This window comes from Schistocerca gregaria, chromosome 5 (genome assembly GCF_023897955.1).
Source record: "Schistocerca gregaria isolate iqSchGreg1 chromosome 5, iqSchGreg1.2, whole genome shotgun sequence".
In the NCBI taxonomy this organism is placed as follows: Eukaryota; Metazoa; Arthropoda; class Insecta; order Orthoptera; family Acrididae; genus Schistocerca; species Schistocerca gregaria.
Genome location: NC_064924.1, coordinates 53039727 through 53053232, shown reverse-complemented (window position 1 = coordinate 53053232; position 13506 = coordinate 53039727). Strand labels below are relative to the sequence as shown.

Genomic DNA, 13506 nt, shown 5'->3' with positions numbered 1-13506 from the left:
GAAGGTGTGGAGAATAGATAATTTGGAAAATAAAATATATAGAAAAACAAAAGGGAATGAAGAAAATGAATAGTTAGTGAATATAAATACTGAGGCTACAAAAATTAGCGTAGATTTGGGGCAAGCGGGCGGTGACAATGAACCACATGTTGTAACACCAGTACCCACGCGCAGAGTTCTGAGATACTGGTGTCAGGATGGAGAATCCAGATGGCACGTGTGGTGAAACAGGCACCAAAGTCATGACTGTCATGTTCTAGAACATACTGTGGAACAAGATATTGTGTGTTGCCACCATACACCCTCTGAATATGGCTATTCATCCAAACTGATAGACATACCAATACAGAAGGGGGAATAGTGTTTACGTAACACCCAGTACACGACAGGCGTTGTTTCACAGGTGGGTCTCCATTTGATAGTACATGTTTTGCTGGTTACAGATCTGGCACCTAGGTGGTAATAGGAGGGTGCATTAGGCAGTCACAGGGGAGGAACCATAGGGTTGGGAAATGGGTGCAGAAGGAGCATAGGGTCTGACCAGGATATTGCAGACATTGGGGGTGGAGGGCGGAGTGTAAGGTAGGGGGCCAGAAAGGATTGGAAAAGGGCACAGGTCATTGGTCATCCCCATTTTCAAGAAGGGACATCGAACATATGTGCAGAACTATAGACCTATATCTCTAATGTCGATCAGTTGTAGAATTTTGGAACACGTATTATGTTTGAGTATAATGTCTTTTCTGGAGACTAGAAATCTACTCTGTAGGAATCAGCATGGGTTTCGAAAAAGACGGTCGTGTGAAACCCAGCTCACACTATTCGTCCACGAGACTCAGAGGTCCTTAGACACGGGTTCACAGGTAGATGCCGTGTTTCTTGACTTCCGCAAGGCGTTTGACACAGTTCCCCACAGTCGTTTAATGAACAAAGTAAGAGCATACGGACTATCAGCTCAATTGTGTGATTGGATTGAGGAGTTCCTAGATAACAGAATGCAGCATGTCATTCTCATGGAGAGAAGTCTTCCGAAGTAAGAGGGATTTCAGGTGCGCCGCAGGGGAGTGTCATAGGACCGTTGCTATTCACAATATACATAAATGACCTGGTGTATGACATCGGAAGTTCACTGAGGCTTTTTGCAGATGACGCTGTGGTGTATCGAGAGGTTGCAACAATGGAAAATTGTACTGAAATGCAGGAGGATCTGCAGCGAATTGACGCATGGTGCATGGAATGGCAATTGAATCTCAATGTAGACAAGTGTAACGTGATGCGAATACATAGAAAGATAGGTCCCTTATTATTTAGCTACAAAATAGCAGGTCAGCAACTGGAAGCAGTTAATTCCATAAATTATCTGGAAGTACGCATTAGGAGTGATTTAAAATGGAATGATCACATAAAGTTGACCGTCGGTAAAGCAGATGCCAGACTGAGATTCATTGGAAGAATCCTAAGAAAATGCAATCTGACAACAAAGGAAGTAGGTTACAGTATACTTGTTTGCCCACTGCTTGAATACTGCTCAGCAGTGTGGGATCCGCACCAGATATGGTTAATAGAAGAGATAGAGAAGATCCAACAGAGAGCAGCGCGCTTTATTACAGGATCATTTAGTAATCGCGAAAGCGTTACGGAGATGATAGATAAACTCCAGTGGAAGACTCTGCAGGAGAGACGCTCAGTAGCTCAGTACGGGCTTTTGTTAAAGTTTTGAGAACATACCTTCACCGAAGAGTCAAGCAGTATATTGCTCCCTCCTACGTATATCTCGCGAAGAGACCATGAGGATAAAATCAGAGAGATTAGAGCCCACACAGAAGCATACCGACAATCCTTCTTTCTACGTACAATACGAGACTGGAATAGAAGGGAGAACCGATAGAGGTACTCAGGGTACTCTCCGCCACACACCGCCAGGTGGCTTGCGGAGTATGGATGTAGATGTAGATATGGTTAAGGCTGGGGTGAGAATAGTGGTGTATTGCAGTAAAAAAATCTGCTTGTGAACAGATATGTTTGTCTTGAATGTGAAACCTGCGTGGCAGGAATGAAAAGGATGACGCATGTCAAGATGTAAGTACTGTTGTTTATTCATAGGATTAATATTGTTAGAAGTGTGTTGCTGACCCTTGATGAGGAAAGGATAGATTGCTACTCACCACAAAGAGAAGGCATTGAGTTGCACACAGACACAATGAAAAAGACTGCTAAAATATTAAAGATTTTGGACAATGTGTTGCTCCTACAATAGAAAACACATTCACATTCACACAGCCACAACTCACACACATATGTGGCCATTGTCTCATGGTGTTGTAGCCTGACTGACTGAGATAATGTTTGTGTGTGTGTGTGTGTGTGTGTGTGTGTGTGTGTGTGTGTGTGTGTGTGTGAGAGAGAGAGAGAGAGAGAGAGAGAGAGAGAGAGAGAGAGAGAGAGAGAGAGAGAGACAGAGAGTTGTGCTTGTTGGAAAATGTATGGTATTCTTTTGCAGAAGAAAGACCTTGTCCATATGCTTTAATATTTTAGCAATCTTTCCGTTGTGCCTGTCTGTGAGTCAATAATATCTCCTCTGTGTGGTGAGTTGCAATATATCCTCTCATATTGTTGTTATTTCATTCTGTACTTTCCATTGTTTAATAGTTGACCAGTCTTAGAACGTTATGTAATGATACATATGTATGATTAGTTACATGTATATGATACATAAATATATAATAGACCCCTATCATTTTTAAGAGTAAAATAGTGTGTTTCATAGAAAGTGTTGATGTGTATACATTAGACAAAAAACTGAAATGTCATCTGTGATCCACACTGATTGAACATTGGCTGCTATTCAAAATATTAAGAATTTTTCTGTGACAAAATTAATAGCATTAAACAGATGCTTCAGATCTCAGAAGCATTTTGAAAAATGTATGCTTTAGTTAAGCACTAGTGTGCTATGGCAAAAACAAATAGCTTTTGTTCAAGTTGAATACTGAATGAAAAATTTGGAAATGGATGAACAGATTTAAGCTATAATTTGAAACAGATGAACTTTAGATTTTGTATAAAAAATGTTTGTGATTTGATGTCTTGTATTTTTGAACATACTTCTGCATTTATATTTGGACAGTTACCTTATTTATTAAAAAAAAATTGCAAAACTTTTTTTATGTTTTATATAATGCACAAGAGTACTGGAGATGAAGCTTTATATGCAGCAGTTAGTTTGGTTAATATCCATTGCAGTAAGTTTTCTTATATTAATTTTATATATGGAATTAAAACCTTCACACTCTGATTTATGAAGTTAATAATCAGTTAAAGAGAAGTAAATAAAATAATGCAGCTGAATAATTTATGGTATGGCAAACAGTGAAAAATTAGGGAGTACAATCAGGCAATGTAATCTTAAAGTCATACTGGAAGTTATCACACTCAGTGCATATGTATGCTATTATCTGGATCTGAAAAAATGAATGCATGGTAATGGTTCAGTGTACACTACCATAGATATAATCTATTTATTACAAGATTAAAATAGAAAGGTTGAAAATCTGTGATGGAATAACGACAACGTGAATTAGGATAGACCGCTACTCACCACATAGTGTGTGCTGCTCAACTTTTCCCTATGACCAGTAGCAGTCTATCCTAATTCATATTAATGTAATATGAAATACTGGTGATTTACACCAAGGATAAAGAAAGACAAAAACAAGGCGCTGAAGGGCAACTAGAATGTAGTCCTGAAAACCCAGAGGAAATAATATATCAAATGATATGACAACAATGGCATTAAAATAATGACCAAAGAATGGAGTTGCTGAAAATAATAGATGTCTGCAGTATGTTGATCTTAAATTGATATGCGTGCCAGATCTGTTAAAATAATTTTCTCAAATTTATTTTCTCTTTGATTCCAAATATGTGCTTTGTAGATTATTTTCTTTTTTCTGGCCACATAAACAATATTGAACTGATCCTGCAAATTATGTTACTTAGTAATAACAAGTAGCATTAATTTATGTTTTTGCTTTATAATGGTGTAGAGACAGCTTGCAGTCAATAATTATCTCTTTCTGTTTTCAGGGACCTGAAACTTGCTTTGCAATTTTTCTTCCAGCACTTGTTATGGGCAATTTCATGGTGCTGAACCTCTTCTTGGCTTTGTTGCTCAATAGTTTTAATTCAGAGGAGCTAAAATCAAAGAAAGAGGTAAAACATATTTTTAGTCCATAATGTCCCTTACTGCACAGTTATTGAATGTCAACTTTATTTTATTGCTCTCATTTTATAAGGCAGAAGATAAAGATAAATACTTGGCTACAGTAGAATATCCAGGATGGAATAACAATACAGGAAGAATGTATTGCTTCTCACCACGCAGAAGTAGTGCTGAGATGCAGACAGGCACAGTTGAAAACAATGTTAGAAGTATTCAGTGCTCAGATTAAAGCCTTTATCAGATGTAAATCACATACACATGTTTACACATAGACAATACTCTCTCTCTCTCTCTCTCTCTCTCTCTCTCTCTCTCTCTCTCTCTCTCTCTCTCTCTCACCCCCTCCCTCCACCCCCCCCCCCTTCTCTCTCTCTCTCTCTCTCTCTCTCTCTCTCTCTCTCTCTCTCTCTCTCTCTCTCTCTCTCTCTCTCTTCTCCCTCACTCTCTTTCACATTCGCACGCAATGAGTGAGTCAGTTGCACTTGTGCAAATATGTGTGTTTTTTTCCAAATCTGATAGGGTTTGCCCAACAGCTGAATACTTCTAGCATTTTTTTTCATCGTGACTGTTTGGTACTCAACACCTACTGTATCAGATAAGCAGTAGTCTATCCTTTCAATGTTGTTATTAAGCAGTCTATCCTTTCAATGTTGTTGTTAATGCTTGGGTACAGTTATCTACATTTATTGCTTTTGGGACATTCAATCATATCATATACCGAAACAACACTATTTTGTTCTACTGCTAAGTACTTCATTACTTAATTTTGTTGCTCTGATTTTATAGGCAAAAGGTAAAGATAAATTCTTGGTTACAGTTATTTACATTTACTCTTTCAGGACATTCAGTCACTTCTGTTGAACTACACAGTATTTTGTTTTGTTTATTCTGCCATAAATGTATCTTTTAATGTATTGATGCCATAAGACAATGTCCATGTCCATATCTGAGTGGCCATCATGTATGGAGGATCTGGATTTAACTGGGAGGTGCAGAACTCACCATACACCATATTTTAAGGTCATTTGAGTAGCTGGTTGAAATAGAATTAGTAGCTCTAATATCAGGAAAGCTGGCAATCACTAGGAAAGCCATGTGCTGACCCCATATCTCTGTGTACTGCATCCAAATGATGCAGTACAACAGACTGTGACAAGATAGTTCAAATTTACAAGAAAAATGTGACTAACATTTCTTGCAATAATAGTAGGTTGGAAGTGGAAAACATGAAGGCCTGTGTAACCAATTGAAATGTAGTGTATGATAACTGATTTAAAACATTTTCTAAAGTGGGCTGTGGATGTGAAATGAACTGTTTGGCACTACATATAAAGAGCAGAGACAGTATGAACAGAAACAACACAGATAAATATTTTGCAACAGGACAATTAAAAAATGGATGTGAATGTTAACAATATCAATTTACTGCACTTAAGCAATTTTCCTGAGCCATTGTAGATTGTATTTTAGTGGGTATGTTGTCTACAAAGCAACTAACGTGTAAAACAGTGGATAATCCAGTTTATAAATATACACGTGAAAGTTATTTCTAAGCACACTTTTCTAAGATTACAATAATCCACTTCATACATTAAACAATATTGCTCTCAGTCTGGTCTCAGCAGCCAGAGACCCGTCATATGTGTCTGAGAGTTGCTTTTGCACTTGTGTGTGTGTGTGTGTGTGTGTGTGTGTGTGTGTGTGTGTGTGTGTGTGTGTGTGTGTGTGTGTGTGTGTATGTGTATGTGTATATACGTGTATGTTGTCTCTTTTCATCAAAGGCCTTGTTGGCCGAAAGCTCACTTTCTGACAGTCTTTTTGTTGTGCCTATCTGCGACTCAGCATCTGCGATATATGATGAGCAGCAACCATCCTTTTTATAATATTATTGCTTCATACACTAAGTATTTCATAAGTTTAAATATTCTTCAATTGAATAAAAGCAGCAATGCTGTAAATATGAATTCATAGCTTTTCCAAAGGTTTTACCTCAGTAATAGCTTTTTTTTATATTTTTGGGAAGTTTGTTATAAAGTTTAACTCCCATATGGAAAGCATCATTTTTGCACAGGGATGCATTCATTTGGGTCACGTGTAAGTTTTTGTTTTCTCTGGTAAAGTGATCGTGAATAGCATTGTTTCCTTTTGTTTTGCTATCTGTTGCATAAATTTCAAAGAATATAAGGGTTTTTGTAATGTAGATACATAAGAGGTTTACACAAATCTCTAGGTTTGAATCCAAACATGATTCCAATGGCCCTTTTTTGCTGTCTGTAAGTGCTGCCAGCTGCTGTAAAGTTTTGCAAGAAAGTAAACCCCTATTTAAAGGAAGAATAAAAGTAGGCATGATAAGTATTTATTATTGTTTTCTCACTGCAGCAGGATTTTAGTCAGCAAAGGAGGTAGCATATCTTGCTCAAATTTGGATTATGGTATTTGATATGTTTATTCCATTTCACATTGCTTTTTAGCCATAGTCATAAAAATTTGGTTTCTGTACATTTACTGACTGGTACATTGATGATAGAGACACTTGGGATAAACAAGTCCTTGCTTGGAGCATTGTGGAATTTTAATGTGACAGTCTTTTTACTATTTTTACTATTTATTACAAACTAATTATTCTATGCCCATTTGCTAAGTTGTTTTATGACGGTGTTTGCTGATTGCTGCAATTCTTCGTTACTTTCTCCTTTTAGTATAATTGTGATGTCATGTGCAAACATGATCATTTTATGGACATGCCCTTTTAAGCTTAGATCTTTTATGGTGCAGAAGGAGTCTCATTACTTATCCTTGGGGTACACAATATTTGATTGGTTTATAGTCTGACAAGTGTTCAGAAGTAGTTTTTTGGTTGACATTTGTGCTCAGAAAGAAACTGATCCAATTGCTGTACAGATCTTGAATACTATATTTTTCAAGTGATGACAGCAGAATCTGATGATCCACCATGTCAAATGGTTTTGATAGGTCAATAAATATTCCTGTTGATTCCTGTTTTTTGACAGTCATGCTTAGTATGCAATTGATGCACTCACAAATGGCATTTGTTGTTGACCTCTTATTTTTTCATCTGTTGTTCATTACATAAGTGTGTTTTTTTTTAATTCCGTAAGTTTGTCGTACATAACCTTCTCAAATATTTTTGAAATACAGGAGGAAATTGTGATGGATCTCTGGTTATTTACATTATCTCTCTCACTTTTTTAAAAAACTGAAGTAAGCTTTGATGTTTCCAATACATCAGGCAAAGTGTCTGCCTGAAGTGAGCATTCACATAAGTCTGTAAGTATTTCAGTTAAGTTTGGTACACTCATCTGTAAAATTGTTGCAGGGACACCATCAATGTTTACCAGAGTTGTAATTTTTTAGTCCCTTTATTGCTTTCGCAACTTCATCTTGTGAGATGAAACTGAAATATGTCGACCCTCTACATTCACTTATTTTATATTCATTAGCTTCTGTGTTATCATTTAAGTTTGATTTTATCACATTATCAGCAACAAACGTGTTGGCCACTTTTTGGGGGTTTGTTATGTGTTGGATACGTTTTTCAATTTTGTTATTTTTCTGTTTTCCTGTGATAAGGCATTATGCTCTGTTTTCACGAGATTTTTTTTTTATAACACTCCACATAGTCTTTGCTTAATTAGCCAAATTATAGAGGTGTTCATCATTATGCATTATTTTTGCTGCTCGTGTTACTGTCTTAGTATTTTGGAGTATTTTTATAGCATATGTGTAATTCAGCTATGGAATTTTTCATTTACATTCTTTATGAAGTAGTCTTTTCACCTGGCAAGAAACCCTCATTCCTCTTGTGGTCAAGTTGTTTGTTCAAGAATTCCTCCTTTTGGTTACAGTTTCCTGTGAAACTGCAATTTGAAAGAAATGGGTTAATGTGTCATTGAAAGTTGTATTTTCCATTTATGTCATTATTTTTGTAAACTTCTGACCATTTTTCTTTCTTCAGTAAGCTGTTGAAGTAGTTTATGTTACAGCTTCTATATGTGGTTCTCAAAGAGATATTGTTAACAATACTGTCTTTTATTTTCAGACATAGCATTTGAGCAATATAGTCAGTAATGCCTGCTATGAAAATTTTTTTGTGAGGAGCTGTATGAACTCTTCTTCACTAGAAACTGATATAGAGATGTTTTGCAAGTGTCTTTTACTTAGGTAACCACTTTTACTTCAACCCTTAGTTTGTGTGTTGTAGCAAGGTTCAAAAGGGTCTTACTGTTTCTACTTTTTTGAGAAAATCAATGTTGAAGTCACCACAGATTATCAAATTACAATCCATTTTATTTACTTTGTTTCACTATGTCTCCAATTAAAGAAAAAGTTCAAAATTTCCAGACGTTGATTGATAAACCATAGCAATACAGGGTGTTTGAAAATGAAAATACCGTTTTTAAGGCATTGTGGCATTTATTATGTTTAACTTACAATTGTAAATAATACACCAAATGAAAGAGCAACTCAAACAGTTTTATTTGTATCCCTGTGCACAATGGGAAAAGTATGGAATGACTGAAAAACACTGTGAATGAGTGCGAGTCTTTCATGCTTAGCCCCAAGAAATATCCCCACGAATAGTTCATGGCCTTTCTTTTTTGGTGAATCAACTGTAACTGATGTTTCTTATCATGATGTGCTACAGCGGTGGCCCATACCTCAATGGGAATAAACTGAACATCACATCTTTGTTTGGGAGGAAGATGTTGTGCCACCTCACTGGCATAACTCAGTACGCGACTGGTTAAAAGACGTTGTATCCAACCGGTGGATTGGGTGCAAGGGGCCGGTTGACACAGCATTTTATGCATGACCTCCATGTTCACACACGATCTGATGCGATCATGTGTATGTGCCTCCGATACCAGCTAATCTGTCTGACTTTATAAACAGTGTTATTGCAACAATTACTCTTAATACATTGATCAAGGTTTCTGAACAACTCACCTATTGTCATGATGTGTGATCGGTCTTCACACTGAGTAATTGTAAGAAAAACTGTTTGTATTTATCTTTCATTTGGTGTATTATTTATAGTTGTATGGTGCATGTAATATGTGCTACAAAGCCTTAAAATCTGTATATTCATTTTGAAACACTCTGTATAGTAACCAGGTTGAACTTATTAACTTTTGTAACTGCAGATTCATAGTTCTTTTTGACATTCATTCCAGTTAAATCAGGTAGAATGCTAAAATCTATATTTTCCTTTATGTAAATTGCTACATGCTTGCTGTCTTTATGCAATAGCTGGAAGATGAATGAATTTATTTATTTATTTTTGCTTATTTAATTATTTCCAGGGTAAAACAGTGCTCAGAAATGCATAATACTGAGATCTCTTCATTTTAATTGTATGTTAATTTAATCAATTTTAATAAAAAAGGTGTTTCTACAATCTCTGTTGACAGCCAGTATATACACAAAATTACATGAGCTGATAACTACACATTGAATAGTCACAAAGTCATAGAAACATACAGCGTCCTGTCATTGACAGCTGAATGTACACTGGCACAGAGCTGACGTCTGACTCAAGAACATTTGCATGTGGTGGAGAAGATACAAGTGGACAAGGCCCCACTGGCAACAGTCCAGTCATGTTTGTTGGCCGATTGTTGGCTGCGGGGTGGTGGTGCGCCTGCTTCACCCAGCCATGGCTGGTGCCAGATACAAGTGCTGCAGTGGTGAATAGCGTGGGCCTTCCTCCACACCCGTCCCCTCTTCCATCGAGCCAGTGCCACTAACGTCAGTGTGGACCATGCAGACTGGATCGCTGTTAGTGGAAGGTCAGCAATGGTGAGGAAGCCACAGATCCAACCAGGTGACCCAGTGACAATGACAGTGATGATGGCAGCGGCACAGCAGCAACTGCATGCTGATGGGATTGGCTTCTATCTGCTCATCAGCATCTGAAGAGGCATCACCATTTCAGGGATTGGCTGTTGGCTTTCTCTGCCCCAGCAGGCTGTACAAGTGGAAGTGGCACAGACAATGGAGTGCTGGCCGAGGTGATGACCTGTGCATGGGGAATCTGTGAACCAAGCAGCAACAAGAGATGGAGGCAACAATGGCAGTGGAACGTCTGCTCGGTGCTCTGATGAGCAGGCAGCATCCAGGCAGCCACATCATTTGAGGGTCTGGGATGGGCAGTGGCTCCATCTTAGCATCGTCGATGCCTATCAGCACCTCCAGGGAAGGAACCTACATGGTTCCCAGTCACAGCAGGAGAGCTGTCTGACAATGTCTGCTGTGGCTGTGGTGGGTCATTGCCCCACTGAGAGCACAATTGATTCTTGTGGCGGGAGCATCCATGGTGAACATTCGCCGACCATGCATCTCACAAACCATAGCTGGCACCCATCCCAGCTGCTGGCTGAAAGTGGCAGCGGTACTGGATCACCCACAGCATATTGTGAACGGTGCGGTTGCACCACCAGTCATGACGGAGCAGCGTCCCAGGTTGCCGGCCATGTAGAACCTTTCCTGTGCTGTGGCTGTTTAGTGTGGTTGTCCTGTAGGTGCTTAGGAAGAGATAACACAGTATCTGCAGGCGAGTTCACCAGGTGTTGGATAAGCCAATTGGCTGCCTGTTGAGGAATCAGGGCCACTCTACATGTTTTTCCTTCTTCATAGTCTGCTAGTTGTGATTAATGGAACACTCCTTCTTAATATGCATTGTCATCCCAACATCCATGTAGTCCTGAATTCTTGTGCTTCTTCACCATGACCACTGGTGTGCAACCCAAATGAAATTGCTAGCAAGATTTTTTGTCTACTTGCCCAGCGTTGATTCAGTGATAGAGAAACTTGACCATGGGTGCAAACAGTGTGCTGAGCAACAAACAACCCCCCCCCCCCCCTCCCCCCTCCCTTTCCTTGCCCATGAACTTTTGCTCTGTAGCCCACTCATGATCAGCCATGGGACCATGTGGACATTGATTTTGTGGGCCTTTTATATCATTCCATGTTATTAGTATTGATGGATTCAATGTCAAAATACTCAAATGTCATGTGCATGCACTCCACCTTGGCAGGCTACTGTGTAGGCTGTACTACTGATTTTTTTGACAAAAGGATTGCCACAAATGATCATCCTCAGTGTTGTTCCACAATTTCTACATCCATAACAGTGTTTCTCACCTCATGTCTGCACCATAAATCATATGGCAAGGCAGAACATTTGGTATGTAAATTTAAGAGACAATTGGCTTATTCAACACCTGCTGCATATGATCATTAATTTGGAAATACATAAGTACCGTTTTGTCAAAGTCTGGGTTAGGACCAATGGGAAAGCAGGTGCAACAGCACACCACATTGGGAAAACAAGCAGAGGGACAATAATGAATCTTGTACTGAAACCCTCTCAGAAATAAAGCCCTTGTGAAATCTTTGTGCGGTCCTGTCATGAAGTAGCGAACAGAGGCCAAAAAGTGCCACAAGCAGATTAGGGTCAGTGATGAGATGGAATTTGTTCCCATAAAGGAAAACATGAAACTTACTGACTGCATAGATGATCACCAACACTTCCTTTTCTATTTGTGAATAAATATGTTGAGCTACCATCACTGTCTTTGAGGCATATGCCAAAAGTTGTTCAGATCTGTCAGCTACCCTGTGAGACAGAATCGCATACTGGAACATTTCTGTGGCAAGAACCAGCTGTTTACCCAATGTAAAGGTACCAAGACATGGGGAAAGTATCAGTTACAATGTGGCACTGTGGCAACTACTGTGTTTCTATATTTATTCACTTCAGAAATTTCTGCCAAAGTTTTATGCAGACTTCTGCTTCATTTTTAGCTACATCAATTGAACACTTTATGCAAACAATAAAGTCATTACCATATGTTATTTTCTTTTAAAAATCAGAGTCTACAACATGTTTGGTTCCACTCCAGGCTTCACTACCTCAGTCAATGATATGGGTTGATTTTTCTCTTGGGACATACTAAATAGATTTCTCCCATGGCTGTCTGTTGGCAAAAGATCTTGATCTGTGTTTGTTGTTGACATTAAAAAAAATGCATATTCAAATCACTGATTTTTTTTCAAGCTCATGATCGTTTACATAGTCATTGTCACCACAGTCACTTGATTGAAAAACATCATATTTGTGTTTGTCAGGAAGTTTGTGTTTTTGCAGAAGTTATTGTTCTTTTTGTGGTTAAAGAACTACCACTGTTCTTGAGTGAATTGACATCTCTTCTTTAAAGAATTGATTATGAATTGTAAGCTTGAAATTCGTTCTTTATCATTGTATTTCAATCTTACGATTATCACAAACTCCCTTTTTAACCACATAACTATAACTTTTTCTCATGCTAGAATTACATACTTCTATACTCACAGCCATCTTGGCTATAATTTCCTTTGGGAACAATAAGGAAGAATTGGAAGAGATGGAACAAGGTATTGTGGACAGTGTTAATAGGCCTCAAAACTGCAAACATTCAACACCTAGCAACTGTGATATTGATATACACTAACGCTCAATAATTTCGGTATACCCTGGTATTTCAGATTTACAACACAAATCAAACCTTATTTCTCACAAAACATAATTGTATTAATGTCCACATATATAATACAATCACAGCCATTATATTTTACTATCATCAAAGAATCCTCCTTTGGTTGCAATGATTGCCTCACAAACTCGAGGAATGCTGTTAATCAGTTTTTGTAGGTGAATCTATATGATTCCACACATCCTTAACAATATTCCAGAGATGTTCCTTGCTGGATATATTAACTTTACTGATATGTCTGTTCACTTCATCTTAGACCATTTCAATGGGATTACAATTGGGGCTTTTGGGCGGCCATACCATATCATTCAGTACTTTCTGTTTTTCCTTTGATGCAATGTAGTTCATACTCTAGGCTGACCGATGTTTTGGGTCATTATCCTGTTGTAAGGTGAACCCTTTCCGTATTAAGTGCAATCCACTTTGTATTGCATGATACTGAAGTATACAGTGGTACTGCTTCTGATCCATACTTCCTCTCTTTTCACAATGTTGCCAACTCTATCTCCAGAAAAACATCCCAAACTGTAATAGAACTTCCAGCATGTTTAACTGTAGGTGAAACACACTACTGGGCTGCCCTTTCCCCTACAAACAGGGGAACAAATTTTCTCCTTCTGGTTCCAAAAATTTCAAACTTCAATTCATTGGTGAATAACACCTTCATCCACTCTTCCAATGTCCAATTACAATGTTTTCTAGGCCATTCAAGTCTCTTCTGTTTATTTA

The 13506-nt window shown here is 38.2% G+C and overlaps 1 protein-coding gene across 1 annotated transcript in view; it reads left to right on the top strand.

Moving 5' to 3' along the window:
• Positions 1–13506, top strand: part of LOC126273220 (sodium channel protein 60E-like) — a 295045-nt gene that overhangs the window by 136485 nt on the left and 145054 nt on the right. The window contains exon 15 of the mRNA XM_049976764.1: positions 4087–4212. Within this exon, the coding sequence (XP_049832721.1) occupies positions 4087–4212 (126 nt within the window). The remainder of the gene's footprint in view (positions 1–4086; positions 4213–13506) is intronic.